Below are 16,017 nucleotides of genomic sequence, written 5' to 3' on the forward strand. Positions count from 1 at the left end.
TGGCAATGGAAAATTGGAGCTGAACGGTTACACCGATGCAGATTGGGGTGGTGATAAAGATTCAAGGAAATCAACATCAGGATTTGTGACTACCTTTGCAGGGGGAGCTGTTTCCTGGCAATCAAAATTACAAAAGTAGAGAAAAGTGGAGAAGTATAGAAGAAGAATTGTGTAGAAGAAGAGAGAAAGTTATGGAGTTAGATATTTTGAAATAAATAATAATTTAGAGAAATCTAGAACTTGTTGGAGTGTGCTCCTTCACTTGTATAAATAGGGGTGCTTAGCACCATTTGTAATCATCCAAGAATCAAGAAAAACAAAGAGAGAAAATATTTGTAAGAGAGAGTTTCCAAAAACAAAATCTTTGTAGTAAACCCTTTCCTAAATATTAAGAGTCTTCTTCTTAAATTTTCTAGTTGTCTAATACCATCTTCATCTCATCGATATTGGATAATTTTCCCAACAGCATGCTAGATTCGTTATTTTGAAAAAAACTATATTAAGTAAAAAGATGAATGAACAGAGGTATACATCGTAACACTTATCCAGTATCAAACATTATAGACCGTTTTACCAAAAAAAAACATTATAGACCGTATGGTCCGTATCATTATTTCTCCCTACCGTATCATGTTTTTCTGAGTCTTAATTATATAATAGAAAAATATGAATAATACAATCCTATATTATTTATAAAAACCACCAATTCTTCAGTGAGCGGTACTAGCTTGCTAGTATATAAATAGTATCACTAAACCAATCAAAAATGATATCCCAGGAATCAAAACTCTTAAACACAATGGGCTCTTCTTCTCCACTAACAAGGAGAAACAGAGCACCCTCCTCTGTATTCTCTCTGTTTCTTTTCTTCCTCTGTTTACTAGATTCATCAAACGCTCAGTCCACGCCAGTTTTCGCCTGCGACGTCGCCGGAAACCCATCTCTCGCCGCTTATGGGTTCTGCAACACCGCTATAAAGATCGAATACCGAGTCGCTGATCTGGTCGCGAGGCTCACGTTGCAAGAAAAGATCGGGGTTTTAACGAGTAAACTTCACGGCGTGACACGGCTTGGGATTCCGACGTATGAATGGTGGTCCGAAGCACTTCACGGCGTTTCTTATGTCGGACCCGGCACGCATTTCTCCGGCCAAGTTCCCGGCGCTACGAGTTTTCCTCAGGTTATACTCACCGCTGCTTCTTTCAACGTATCTCTGTTTCAAGCCATTGGCAAGGTATCCCTATTATCTTTTTTATTTTATTTTTATTGTTTTTATTTCCCTTTTTGGATAATGTAAATATCTAAGTTATTAATGCAACTAGGCCCTCTCGTTCTTCTCTTTCTTTTAATACAAGTTAACACGTTCGTTAAACCGTATTATAATCTTTATTACTCGTTTGTTAAGGTTGTCTCGACGGAAGCGAGGGCAATGTACAACGTTGGATTAGCCGGGCTAACGTACTGGTCACCGAATGTTAATATATTCCGAGATCCGAGATGGGGAAGAGGACAAGAGACTCCTGGAGAAGATCCATTGCTTTCTAGCAAGTATGCTACAGGATACGTTAAGGGTCTTCAAGAAACTGACAGCAGCGATGCTAACCGCCTCAAAGTAGCCGCATGCTGCAAACACTACACCGCTTACGACGTTGATAACTGGAAAGGCGTAGAACGTTACAGTTTTAACGCCGTGGTAAAAACTCAAAACCGTTATCTGATGACAAAAAATATATATATTTCATTTTCAGTGTTTTGTACTAAATGGTTGGTCACATATAGTGTGTTTGTCCAATGGTACTAAATCCGGTTTTGTGTTCATTTTAGCTCAGATTTGTTTGTTGTGACCGGTTAGGTACTAGATTTTGGGTCAGTTTGTTTAGTTCAGATTCTGTTTTATTAAAATGCCAAGCCATGGGTTTAATATTGGTTGGACCAAAGACATTTTTAGTGGTTGTACTAACCTTTTGTGTGTGTGTTTGTTTGTTTGTTGGAATAGGTGAATCAACAGGATCTGGATGATACATATCAACCACCGTTCAAGAGTTGCGTAGTTGATGGGAATGTGGCGAGTGTTATGTGTTCTTACAATAAAGTTAACGGTAAACCGACATGTGCTGATCCAGATCTCCTCTCTGGTGTTATCCGTGGTGAATGGAAGTTAAACGGGTAATAATCAGTGGATTTATAACCTTTTTTCATGTCAAAATTGAAAATGTGATGCGTTCTGATTTTGAGTTTTTCTTTTAAAATAGGTACATTGTTTCGGACTGTGACTCGGTAGATGTGTTGTATAAGAACCAGCACTATACCAAAACTCCAGAAGAAGCTGCAGCTATATCTATCAATGCAGGTTTGGACTTGAACTGTGGTTACTTCTTGGGTGACCATACAGAGGCAGCGGTTAAAGCCGGTTTGGTAAACGAAGCAGCTATCGACAAAGCGATCTCGAACAACTTCTTGACCCTTATGCGATTAGGATTCTTCGACGGAGATCCAAAGAAACAGATCTACGGAGGGTTAGGTCCTAAAGACGTTTGCACGCCCGCGAACCAAGAGCTAGCCGCAGAAGCAGCAAGACAAGGCATTGTACTACTGAAAAACACTGGTTCCTTACCGCTTTCTCCTAAAGCGATCAAAACGCTAGCCGTGATTGGACCAAACGCGAACGTCACGAAAACAATGATCGGAAACTACGAAGGCACGCCGTGTAAGTACACAACACCGCTTCAGGGCTTAGCCGGGACGGTATCGACAACGTATCTACCAGGCTGCTCTAATGTAGCATGCGCGGTGGCGGATGTAGCTGGGGCCACGAAGCTAGCAGCTTCTGCTGACGCGACGGTGCTTGTGATAGGTGCAGACCAGTCTATCGAGGCAGAGAGCCGCGACAGAGTCGATCTGAATCTTCCCGGACAACAGCAAGATCTCGTGACACAAGTGGCTAAGGCAGCGAAAGGACCGGTCTTTCTCGTTATCATGTCTGGTGGAGGTTTCGACATTACGTTCGCTAAGAACGACGCGAAGATCGCCGGGATCTTGTGGGTTGGTTATCCCGGAGAAGCTGGTGGTATCGCCATCGCTGACGTCATCTTCGGCCGTTATAATCCAAGTAAGAAAGCTCTGTTTTAAACTTAAACCAGTGATAACCGGTCAATTAAATTTTAAAACCAGAGATAACCGGTGAATTAAATTTTAAAACCAGAGATAACCGGTTAATTATGTTTTAATAGGTGGAAGATTGCCGATGACGTGGTATCCACAATCCTACGTGGAGAAAGTTCCGATGACGAATATGAACATGAGACCCGATAATTCAAACGGGTATCCGGGTCGGACTTACCGGTTCTACACCGGAGAGACGGTATACGCCTTCGGCGATGGACTCAGCTACACCAAGTTCAGTCACAGTTTAGTCAAAGCTCCACGGCTAGTTTCTCTCAGTCTTGAAGAGAATCACGTTTGCCGATCATCCGAATGTCAATCGCTGAAGGCGATCGGACCGCATTGTGATAACGTTGTCTCCGGTACGGGAAGAACGGCGTTTGAGGTTCAAATTAAGGTACAGAACGGTGGAGATAGAGAAGGTATTCACACGGTGTTTTTATTCACGACGCCGCCAGCGGTTCACGGATCGCCGAGGAAGCATCTTTTAGGATTTGAGAAGATTCGTTTGGGGAAGATGGAAGAAGCGGTGGTTAAGTTTAAGGTTGATGTCTGTAAAGATTTAAGCGTTGTTGATGAAGTTGGGAAGAGGAAGATTGGTTTGGGTCAGCATCTTCTTCATGTGGGCGACGTGAAACATTCTTTGAGTATTAGAATCTGAGTCCAAAACGATTCTAATTTTTTTTTAAAGGAAAAATGTAAACTTATAAATATGCTTATTGAATATTGGTAAGCATATTAGAAAGGAAAACGAATAAAAAGGTAATTGTGAATCTCTTATTTTCAATTATTTAATAAAAGTAATCGAAAATATTTTCTTCGTAGAGCAATAACTAATTTTGACTTTGAAATATATTGGTTCTTTTTTAACAATTTGAAATTATTAATTAGATTGTAAACAAAAAGAAATACAAATAATAAAATAACAACATAATGTAAATTGGTGACATCAATTATCCGTTGAGAAACAAAATTATAGTTCAAATCAAATATGCCATCCAATATATATATATATATATATTGAACAACTGCCATCCAATATATAAAACCATTGAAGTGCCAATACACACATACCCCAAGAGTATGACAATATGAGAATATGTCACGCCAAAGATAAGCTGTGGAAATATGCAAAATTTTCAGGCCAAGAGATAAGCTATGAGAATAGTTCATAACACATTGATTTATTATCAAAATATCCAATTTCATCATATAATAACTCACATAATTTAAACTTATCAATAAAATAAATTAAATTATTTCAATTTAGTCATTACAATATATATATATTGCTGATGGTGTTACAAAAATATATATATATATATATATATTGCTGATAAATTTTAATTTTATTTAGGGATTTTTTTCTTACTTTTTTCATACCTCTAAGCTATATTCCTATTTTTTTTACTTAGTGTTAACTATGAGTATGATTAGTTTTAGGCTTACTATTAACTATGAATAGAAATTATAGGTTTTCTTTCTTTTAACTCCTATAAGCTATATTTTCTATTCTTTTCGTTATTATCGACTATGACTTGGACTATTCTTTCGTATTCACTTAGTAGTCAACTTTTTTTTTTTCTTAACATTACTTATTTTAGACATTCGAAATTTTCTATATAATACCTCAACTACTACTCAACAAAACACACTAAACGAAAATCTTATAAACAATAACTTTCTCTACAAATCAAGAAATTGGAGTTGTGTTAGGGTAAGTCAATTGTATAATGTTTTGTATTAATGTACCTATTACCTTTTGTAGCTAGATTAATAGTAAAAAAATGTTTATGTACTATAAATTCAGTTGTTAATATTTATTTATAATATTAGAATTAAATAAATTTAACCATTTATGATGTATTGTCTTATAGGTATAACATATCAAGGACAATCATCAAATGCTAAAGAGCTATTTATTTAGTGAATAAATATTTTATATGTTTATATAGTTTAATTTGCTAATTAATTTTCGATTTTATTATTAAGGGGGAGATACAATGGAAGAATAGTATGATTCATATTTTTTTGAAGTTATGAAAATAAGATGGAACAAATTAACTGGTGTACTGATATTTTTATAAAAGTGTAAAACGAGAATTATAAATGGATTTCGTTTCAGCCACATAAATTATTCAAATGGATGACGAATGGTGGAATAATCATATTCAGATAATTTTACCATTATTTCAACAAGTTTTTAGTTAATAAAATATGATAAAGTAATACCTTATTACTATCTATTTCAAAAATATATGATGCTTCGAACACAAGCTCTCATAGAATTGAAAGATTGGATCCAATTTTTGGAGGCAAACACATATCAACTAAAGATTGATACTACCCAGGTTCCGGAGTGGATCAGAATACAGATTCAAAGACTGTTATTGAGAATGAAAACAATGTTGTGAATTTAGAAGATGATTCCGATGTGCCATCATGAAACCAAAATGAAACATTGTCTTCCTACAATCAGAGTTACAAACGGGTGTACATAAACACTTTGAAGACTTCATCTTCAGCACCTAAAAGAGGAACGACAAACGCTTCATATGATTCATGACAAATGAAGCCTACATGAAACAAACCAAAATTTGTGAACGAAGCTAAGATAACAAGCTGTAACGTGCAATTGACTCATTACTAACATTCCCTGATCTTTAGTATGACTCTATTTTTTATATTAGGAAGCAGTGACTGTGCTTCAAAGTAATGAGACACATGCATGTACCTACCTTAGACTATCCGATGACGATGTTAGAATTAAATATTTTGAGAGGATGACAAAAATCAACCAAAGAACGGAATAAAATGATTATACTTAAATAATTTTCTTTTGTTTTAATTTAGTTATTGTTTAGTGTTGAATATTCACTATAGTTTTCTTTGTGTTATTTATTTAGTAAAATAATATATTTTTTCTTTTAGTGATTTTGTTTTGTTTTTTTTAGAAAGAAACAGTTTACAAAATGTTTGAAGGTGATGAAGCAGAAGATGGAAGCGTTAACTTTGTCGGAGATATGTACATGAGCTAATTCATGGTCACAGAGAAAAATACTATAACATAATTATGATGTATCCACGAGTATAAATTTAATTATGTGAAAAGCTTAGGAGGATTATCAGTTGAAGGAGACTGATAAATTAAGCATCCATGATAGTGTTGCAATCTTCCTCAACATATGTTCTCAAAATGCAATTCAGAAATATGTTAGAAAAATATTTGATCATTCACATGAAATAATAAGCAGATAATTCCATGAAGTCTTGAGTGCTCTTGAAAAATGGCAGTGCATTTGCTTATACATGGTATACACGAGCACACACAAACTTATCCAAGGTTACAATTGAAACAAACTATTGGCTTTATTTTAAAAGATTTATTGGTGCAATTGATGGAACACATGTTCATGTCACTATTGCTAGAAGAGATTCATAAAGGTATTGGAATAGGAAAATTGACACGAATATGAATATTTTAGCTATATGCAATGTGCACATGTTGTTTACATATGAATATCGAAGATCAAAGTATTTGATTTTATTGGTCCTTACTTAGGTACGTAAACGCATCAACTCAAAAGTTTCTTCTTGCTATTAGTTTATTAATTAAGTAGTTGATTCTTGATCATGAATTGTCAGATAACTCATTATTCAGAAGAAGAAAAAATTTATATTTTCTTTTATATCTACATGTCCGTACTATCCCTTATTTTCAGTAAAAAAAAGGATCATAACCACTATTGGTATTCTGATATCAACTCATGATACAAAAGTTCTAACACTGGAAATGAAAGAGCCTTATCGTTTCCGATTGCACCTTTTGGGGGACTCTGGTTATCCTCTTCGACCTGGATTTCTAACTCCATATCGAAGGGGAAGATATCACCCTAACCAATGTGATGGAGCAAGTCTACCAAGTAGTTATAAAGAAATGTTTAACAAATGACATTCTTTGCTATGATATGTTATTGAACTAACTTTTGGTGTGTAGAATGGAAAATGGGGTGGATGGTTTAAGAGAGAAGCCAAAAAACAACATAGATGTTCAAAGAAGAGTTATTGCAACAACACACTACATAATTTTATTAAATTATCAAATTTAGGAGATGTTGATTTTGATTCTAGCCATCCAGTTAGTAATGTACCAACTGAAAACTCTGATTCAGATGAAGAAGAACGCAATAACATTCCTATGCAATATGGAAGGAATCCGTGATGAAATTTGAGCATCGATATGGAATTCACGATAACTTTATATTGTGTTTGTTGTTTTCAATTTAGAAAAAATTTAAAACATGTTTATGTGTTTTTGGTGATATTATTTTGTGTTTCCATTTTTCTATAATAATATATTTTTATCTTATGTTATTATTTAAAAACAAAAACAAAAACCAAAAATTACAATCTAAAATTACCATTCAAATTTTTCAAAAAAAAACTAAAATCTACAGCAAAATAAAAAAAAAGAAAGATTAAAAGCCATAAACTAAAATTTTAAAACTATGTAAACAATCATGACCTTAATAGTGTTTGAAATATAATTGTTATTTTAAGGAAATATATATTTTTAAATAATTTAGACAATTCTTAATTTTTGTTGTTAGTCCGTGATATTTATCTTTTCATATCACATCCCCTATATATTAATCATGGAGCATTACAACGTGTTTTCGTAGCCACGTGGCATCACGAGAATGATTCTTAGAATTGTTAGAAAAATAAGTTGGTCCATATAAACATATACTATGCTTTTTATTATACTAACTATCAAATTAATTAATAGTATACAAAAGAATATTTTTTTCTTTCTTGAAATAAAAGCTACTGAATTACCTAATATGGTTAACATATATATGACAATTAATGATTATGAATAATATATATTTGATAAAAAAATTTATAACCTCTCTCTCTTTTGTTTAATTTTATACTATTAAAAGAAATTAAACAAACACATTAAGCATATAATAAAAACAATTAGATTTTTTCTTATATGTTATATCTTGAATTTTTAAAAACGACTATAAATTATTAAAAATGGTAAAAGTCCCACATTAAAAAAATTGTGATCAATGGTTTAACTTTTTTTTTTGTTTAACCAAGATACAAATGATCATATATCATAGGGGTGGGCGTTCGGATACACGTTTAGGTCTGTATCGAATATTTCAGTAGAATGGTATAGAACCCGTTCGGGTATTTCTACACTTCGAGTCGGGTTCGGATATTTTATGTTCGGGTTCGGATATTTTGGGTCGGGTTCAGATATTTAAATTTTGAAGAAAAAATAAATAAATTGTTCATTGTTTAAATTTTTGTATTTAAAAATATTTTAACTTAACTGTTTTTTTTAATTTTTAAAAGATTAAACTATTAATATGTTTGGAGATAAAACTTTAAAAATAGAAAGACACTAATTTAGTTGTTGTTTTGAAATTTTAGATGCAACTTTTGTTAATGCAAGAAACAAGAACTTGATATGTATTTTAAGTGAGTAGCAAATGATTTTGTCCATAATTATATTTATATTATCTAATTTTGAGCAATAAGAATCATTAATATAAATATTTCAAATAAAATGAGAGAAATAATCTGGAAATATAGAGTTAAATATACTTATGTTTGGTTACCTTCGGATATCCGTTCGGGTTTGGATTCAGATATTACCCGAACTGGTAAAATAAGTAATTTGTTTTGTTGTTTTGATTAAATGATTTTTAGACCGAGCTGGTGAATATATACTAGACAAACATTTATACTTCAAGTTTGCACTTATATTCTATAATAGCTTGATATATTAGATTTGAACACTAACCTGTTAATATAGTTTCCCGGTGATTTTTTTTCAAAATTTTGATTCTTAGATATGTATATGGAATGAAACTAATTTGTACAGGTATCCATTTTTTTAATTGACACTTATGTAATTCACTGAATTCATAAAAGAAGTTAAAAAAAAAAACTTAACTCATATCAATGAAACAAACACGAGAACGAAAGCACAATTCTATAGAGGTAGAAAATGAAATCACTTATGGAGAGTCAATAGTAAATAAATCGAGAGCAGAAAACCTAATCTTCTTTCGTCATTATACAATCGATGTTGCCTATTTGGTTTTGGTGATTTGTGTCAGCCGCAAAACTTAATTTCCTTTTGTGCATATGAAGTCTTAAAAATTATTAAAATGAAATGTATTACGTTAACTTTTCAACAACGATGATATATTTAAGAGACTAATATTTGTATTCGTCATTTTATAATCGATAAAGATTATAGTGTTGCAAAATGTTAAAATCATTTCATAAACAAACATTATTATAAGACTCACCCCGCGCATGCTCGCGGGTTATCATCTAGTATATACTAATCATGGAGCATTACAACATGTTTCGTAGCCACGTGTCATCACGAGGATGATTCTTAGAATCGTTAGAAAAATAAGTTGGTCCATATAAATATATATTATATTTTTTACTAAACTAACTATCAAATTGATTGGTAGTGTACAAAAGAATATTCTTTCTTTCCTTAAATAAAAGCTACAGAATTACCTAATATGATTAACATATATATGACAATTAATGATTATGAATAATATATATTTGATAACGATTTTGTATCATCTCTCTTTTTTGTTTAATATTATATTATTAAAAAAATTAAAAATCACATTAAGCATATAATAAAAAAAAATTAGATTTTTTCTTATAAGTTATATTTTAAATTTTTTAAAACGGCTATAAATTACTAAAAATGATAAAATTCCCACATTGAAAATTTTGTGATCAGTGGTTTAACTTTTTTTGTTCAAGTAAGATGCAAATGATCATAAATCGTATGAATATGAAGTCTCATTAATAGATATTCACATTATGCATATATATTAATATTATTTAAAATAAATTAGTTACTATATAAAAATATAAAAATATGTTAATTTCAAAATTTGCGTCAAAATTTTTATTGAGATCTTAATATTTTAATTTTAAAATGTGTATTGAAAAACCTCACATTAAAAGTTTTGCGATTAACAATTTAAATTTTTGTTGCATCAAATATACAAATGTTAATAAAACCATATGAGTAGAAAATGTCAATAATAATTATTTATATTAAAATATACTAGATACATCTGTCAATATCACTAAAGCTTAATTATATATCATATAAAGTAAGTAAAATGATTGTTTTGATTTATTTACTAAAACCGTTATTGTAAATTAACAAAATGTATTGGTTTTGATTTATGTGGTTACCCTAATGTACAAATTATTTTTTAGATAGCTGGTTACTAATATGCTATTTGATCCAGACAATCCGAGAAATACACTTTTTCAAATCGAAGTGATTTTTAATAATGGAAGCACTATATATTTTATTTCATTCAGATTAAATAATTTAGTCATGATTTTTATTCCTAAAAAGCTTTTAATGAAATATCATGAAATATCATGAAAAGATTTCAAAGCTTTTAATGAAATATCATGAAAAGATTTCAAAGCTTTTAATGAAATATCATGAAATATCATGAAAAGATTTCAATCACCTCCTTTTGAGTTTGTTCGAAGAATGAGAGATTTGATCATTCGTCTTATATTTGTTTCTCTGTAATACCCTATCTAGCTATTATAATTGTAAGAATGAGAGATTTGAACTATTTATTATAAGTTTTCTGGTTTATCATTTGATAAATCAAACAGTTATTATTTTATACATAGTTTACATATACTAGAATGATTAAATATTATATATATTTTTATCAGTATACTCTTAAGTAACTAAACTTCAAAAGTGTAGGTCAATAAAATAAGTAATTTGTTTTGTTGTTCTAGAATTAGATATTTTTAGACCAAACTGGTGAATATATAATAGACATCCATTTATATTTCGAGTCTGCACTTATATTCTATAACAACTTGAAACTAGGTATTTTTCCCACGCATGCGGACATAAAAGTGTTATAATTAATTGTTCATACATGCATTACTAATTAAAAGACTACTATGTGATTTTCTCATGATCATGCATGAGAATAAAAGTTTTTAAAATAAATAAATTATAGTATTAAAAAATATTTGGTTTTGTATGTTTAGGTTTTAAGTAATTTTGTAATTTTTTTGTATGATAAAAATTGAATTAAGTATCTTTATGTTCTCGTCTTAATCAGATATGTGATTTGAAATATAATGTTTTGTATTAATTTAACTATTTGTTACGGTATGTTGATTTGCATCTATTATTTTAAATTGATGATGATTTTTTTGTTTTAGTCAGGTTAAAATTGGTTTATTAGTAGGTAGTTCAGTTTATTCTATTATATTTGTAAAGATATTTTATAAAATTTTGTATAGTTTGATATATGTTGTTTTGAAAATTTAAAAACAATAAATATTAAATCAGATATGCATTAATAAACATAATTTGTAATATTTTGAAAATTATTAAATATATATATATATATATATATTTATTTATTTATATATAATATATAATTCATAATAATTGTTTGATTTAATTGTTCATATTTTGATTGGTTTCGCTATTTATATTTTGGTATTGGGTTATATCATAATTTTTTTTATAATTAGACTAAAATAAGAATAATATTATTAATCATACTTTGTTTAGTTTTTCCTTCGGTTGATATATATATATATATATATATATAGATATATGTATGTATGATTTTATATATGTATTTCAATAAAATATATGTATATATTTTATAAATTTATATAAATTTATAGATATTTATTTTTTGTTTATGATTTTTGGACAAATAAAAAGAAAAATAATTTTCTTTTATATATATTCTATCTTTTTACATTTTGTATATATTTAACTGTATTTTTATGTGCTATTGTAAAAAGAAAATTTAAGCTAAAAATTTAGTTAGTGCAAAAATGAAAATTTAGTTAAATTTTTTTTTAAAATTTTATTAAGAAAAAAAGGAAAAAAATAATAATTGCTATTAACCGAAATTATATATAATATTTTAGTTGTTATTATAGGTTTTAAATGTAAAATTTTGATATATTTGTATATGAAAGTTATTATTTTTATCTTCTATTCCTTTTTATTTATGTAAAATAAATTCGTTTTTACTAAATTACATACTTTAAATATAAAAAAATTGATATATATGTATATTTAATTAAGATATTGTCTTTTCTATTAAATTCCTTTTTATTTTGTATAAATTTAAATTCATTTTTATTAAATTAAAAAAAACTAGATGTTTATATGAAAGATATTGCTTTTTCAGAATAAGGTGATTTGGAAACAAATATTAACAAAAAAAAAGTTAAATAAAAATGTTAATAATGTCATTATAATAATTAAATTAATTCATTAAAGTTATCATTTTGATATTAGATTTGAACACTAATATTACAGAGATATTAGATTTGAACACTAACCTGTGAATAGAGTTTACCGGTGATTTTCTTCAAAATTTTGAATATTAGACATGTATTTAGAGTGGAACTATTTTTTACAAATGTCTATTTTTTAAATTTTAAATTGAAACTTACGTAATTCACTGAATTTATAGAATAAGTTAAAAAAAAAAAAAAACTAAACTCATATCAATGAAACATAAACAAAAACAAAAACACAATTTTATAAAGGTAGAAAATGAAATCACTTATGGAAAGTCAATAGTAAACAAATCGAGAGCAGAAAACCTAATCATCTTTTGTCATTTTACAATCGATATTGTCTATCTGGTTTTGGTGATTTGTGTCAGCCGCAAAACTTAATTTCTTTTTTCCGATATGAAGTCTTAAAAAAATAATTAAAATAAGATGTAATATGTTAACTGTTCAACAACGATGGTACACTTAAGAGATCAATATTTGTATTCGTCATTTTACGATCGATAAAGATGATAGTGTTGCAAAATGTTAAAACCATGAACAAATATTATTATAAAAATTCACTCCTTCGGGTTATCATGTAATTATCTTTTTACACGATGGTGTTATCTTAGCCCAAAAGATCCGGATATTAGGTTTAGAACTTTAGATACTGCTAAATCACCGGAGCTGCATAGACCAACCGAAAATCATGAACATCATTACCGGTTTATTCGGTTATCTCCGGTTAGATTTGAAAATACATTTAACCTCTGTAACAGAACAGAGTTCACGTTTCCTTTTTTGTCTGAAACTGTTAAAAACTCACCGGCCAAAACTAAACTAAAAAAGATCGGTAAGGAAAAGATTTGCGAATATCTTCTTTAATGAAAAAGGAAGAGCAGAGAGGACGGTTCTTCGCTTCTCCGAATCTTCAGACGGCGACGGCGAGGGATTGTTTTCAGACATGGCGTATAATAATAACGGAAACGCGGTTGCGGCGGCGGATCCTTTGCCGGGGAAGAAGACGAAGCTTCAGTCGTCTCGGAGTTGGGTCAGCATAGTCGCGACGGGGGAGAGTGAGACGCTAGATGTCGATAAGTATGCTATCATGCACCGTGTTCAGATCCACGCTCGCGATCTCAGGATCCTCGACCCGAATCTGTCGTACCCGTCTACTATTCTTGGCCGAGAGAGAGCCGTTGTGTTGAATTTGGAGGTGAGGATTTGTTCAGTTTCATCTAATTTGGGTTTTGTTTTGTCTCAGAGTTTGATTTGTGTGTGTTTGTTGCAGCATATCAAGGCGATTATCACTGCCGATGAGGTTAGTTTTGATTTGTCTGGGCCTTGATAGAGTCTGAATAGGTTACTAGTGTTTTAAAGATTCACACTTTCATCTATGTTGATTTTGCTAATAGAATTAGGGTTTAGCTTAGCATTCCCTAAATTAGGTTTTCTTATCTCTCATCTTGTGTTAATAAATTGATTTTATTACAGGTTTTGCTTAGGGATCCATCGGATGAGAATGTTATTCCCGTTCTGAAGGAGCTAGAAAGACGCTTACCTGTTGGAAACGAAGCACAGCATGGTCAAGGAGATGGGAAAGAGAGCTCAGCTGCACAGAATGACGCTGATGCTGGTGAAGAAGATGGTACTTATCTCCACAAACTCTTTAGCTTTTTTTTCAAAGCACTTGTAATCTTTATTTTTTAATTGGTTTATTGAAATGTCATTGCAACATAGATTCCCCGTTTGAGTTCCGGGCGCTGGAGGTTTTCTTGGAAGCAATATGTAGCTTCTTGGCTGCAAGGACAACAGAGTTAGAAACAGCTGCTTATCCTGCTTTGGATGAGCTTACCTCGAAGGTAGGTACACTCACCGTTTAGTTATCACCACCAGTGATGATCCAATTTTGAACGGTGTTTTGTTACATTGATCTTGTAGATTAGCAGCCGTAACTTGGATAGAGTTCGGAAGTTGAAGAGTGCCATGACTCGGTTGACAGCTCGAGTTCAAAAGGTGAGCTATTTTGCATAGAAAGGCTGTTTGTAATAGAAGGAGATGATGAAGAAGCTTCATTGCCTTTTGTAGGTAAGAGATGAGCTCGAACAGTTGCTGGATGATGACGATGACATGGCGGATCTTTACCTCTCAAGGAAACTCTCTAGTGCTTCCTCCGCGTCAAGTAGTCCAAACTGCTATCTTACTTCCCCAACAATAGGTTCCAAGATTTCAAGAGCTAGCAGAGCGAGTTTAGCCACAGCTCGTGGCGATGAAAATGATGTTGAAGAACTTGAAATGTTGCTCGAGGTTTGTTCTTACTCCACAAAGGTTTTTTTTTATCTTATATTCACATGTGACGTCTAATGCTTCGATATCTTTTTACAGGCATACTTCATGCAAATCGACAGCACTCTGAATAGATTAACAACAGTTATGTTCTTGCTTCTTCTTTGTTTTTAGTTCTTGAAAACTGCTCTTCTCACTCTCCTGTTTTTTTTTTTTTTTTTGATGCAGCTACGTGAGTACATCGATGACACAGAGGACTACATTAACATCCAAGTAACCAAAAACGAATCCTCTAATCCGAATTTTCGTAACATCTTAATCTAAAACTTGTAATCATTGATTCTTGTTTTTGCAGCTAGACAATCATCGTAATCAGCTGATTCAGGTACGTGAATCTTGAAAACCAAAGCGTTTCTTTGTTTTATCATCTTCTTGATTATCTCCAAAAAAAAAAAACCTGCAGTTGGAGCTTGTGTTAAGTTCTGGAACCGTTTGCTCAGCATTTTACTCTCTTGTTGCTGGAATCTTCGGGATGAACATTCCATACACATGGAACGATAACCATGGATACATGTTCAAATATGTATGCAAACAAGATCTCAATCTGCTTGTTAAAGAAGTAATATCAGGGTTAACCTATATCGGATGTTGTTGTCGTTGCAGGTCGTGATCCTGACGGGAGCAATTTGTGTAATCTTGTTCACGTTCATAATGTCACACGCTCGGTACAAAGGGCTTGTTGGATCTTGATGTGTGAATTTGGGGCAGAGAGAGTGGCCTTATGGTTAGAGATAGTTTAAAGAGGCTTATAATTGTAACGATGTGCTTTATTACTCTACTACACATCGATTCCGTACAATTGAAGCATATCAAACACTATTTTTTTATATAAGCCAACAAGTCTTTGCCCCATGTTAGCCTTACCAAAGTACATACAACTCTTGAGAATCTTGAAGTTAGAGAAACTAAAAATATACATCTAATTTTCAAAAATTACCAGTTTAAGGTTATGTTGTTTCTATATTGGTCTCTATATGGTTTAGGTTTCTGTTTTCAATGAAACATAACACTCCGCTTTCACACAAATTGTGTGTCTGAGTTGAGTTAAGATCTCTTCTCTTGGAGTTAGTGTGTGTGAACAAATCCAAAGCTTTTATGTATTGGATTATAGATTCCTATACTGAGCTTTTACTTACAGAGAAG

The 16,017-nt window shown here is 31.2% G+C and overlaps 2 protein-coding genes across 3 annotated transcripts; both read left to right on the forward strand.

The window, feature by feature from the left end:
• The first annotated feature begins 718 nt into the window (after positions 1–718).
• LOC106335218 (beta-D-xylosidase 4) lies at positions 719–3,986 on the forward strand. Its single transcript, XM_013773679.1, has 5 exons — positions 719–1,234; positions 1,406–1,693; positions 1,997–2,166; positions 2,253–3,109; positions 3,231–3,986. Exons 1-5 carry the CDS (start codon positions 767–769, stop codon positions 3,821–3,823), a joined length of 2,376 nt encoding a protein of 791 aa, XP_013629133.1. The 5' UTR covers positions 719–766; the 3' UTR covers positions 3,824–3,986.
• A 9,374-nt stretch (positions 3,987–13,360) lies between these two features.
• Positions 13,361–15,726, forward strand: LOC106328715 (magnesium transporter MRS2-2-like). Of its 2 annotated transcripts, XM_013767210.1 has the most exons (11): positions 13,361–13,744; positions 13,820–13,849; positions 14,023–14,176; positions 14,269–14,390; positions 14,470–14,544; positions 14,617–14,835; positions 14,914–14,958; positions 15,043–15,087; positions 15,170–15,199; positions 15,278–15,397; positions 15,478–15,726. In XM_013767210.1, the coding sequence occupies exons 1-11, from the start codon at positions 13,493–13,495 to the stop codon at positions 15,562–15,564; spliced, it is 1,179 nt and encodes a 392-aa protein (XP_013622664.1). In that variant the 5' UTR covers positions 13,361–13,492; the 3' UTR covers positions 15,565–15,726. The 2 variants fall into 2 exon arrangements, 1 of the variants encoding a protein (XP_013622664.1); XR_001267619.1 differs by lacking the exon at positions 15,478–15,726 and having other exon boundaries at positions 14,914–14,959.
• Positions 15,727–16,017: the final 291 nt, after the last annotated feature.

The sequence above is a fragment of the Brassica oleracea genome, chromosome C3 (genome assembly GCF_000695525.1).
Source record: "Brassica oleracea var. oleracea cultivar TO1000 chromosome C3, BOL, whole genome shotgun sequence".
NCBI lineage: Eukaryota > Viridiplantae > Streptophyta > Magnoliopsida > Brassicales > Brassicaceae > Brassica > Brassica oleracea.

Coding starts and splice junctions, on each gene's coding strand:
- LOC106335218 (XM_013773679.1), top strand. CDS start 767: ATGATATCCCAGGAATCAAAACTCTTAAACACAATGGGCTCTTCTTCT. Junction 2,167..2,252: donor GGTGAATGGAAGTTAAACGG/GTAATAATCAGT, acceptor CTTTTAAAATAG/GTACATTGTTTCGGACTGTG. Junction 3,110..3,230: donor CTTCGGCCGTTATAATCCAA/GTAAGAAAGCTC, acceptor ATGTTTTAATAG/GTGGAAGATTGCCGATGACG.
- LOC106328715 (XM_013767210.1), top strand. CDS start 13,493: ATGGCGTATAATAATAACGGAAACGCGGTTGCGGCGGCGGATCCTTTG. Junction 13,745..13,819: donor CCGTTGTGTTGAATTTGGAG/GTGAGGATTTGT, acceptor TGTTTGTTGCAG/CATATCAAGGCGATTATCAC. Junction 14,959..15,042: donor CTCTGAATAGATTAACAACA/GTTATGTTCTTG, acceptor TTTTTGATGCAG/CTACGTGAGTACATCGATGA.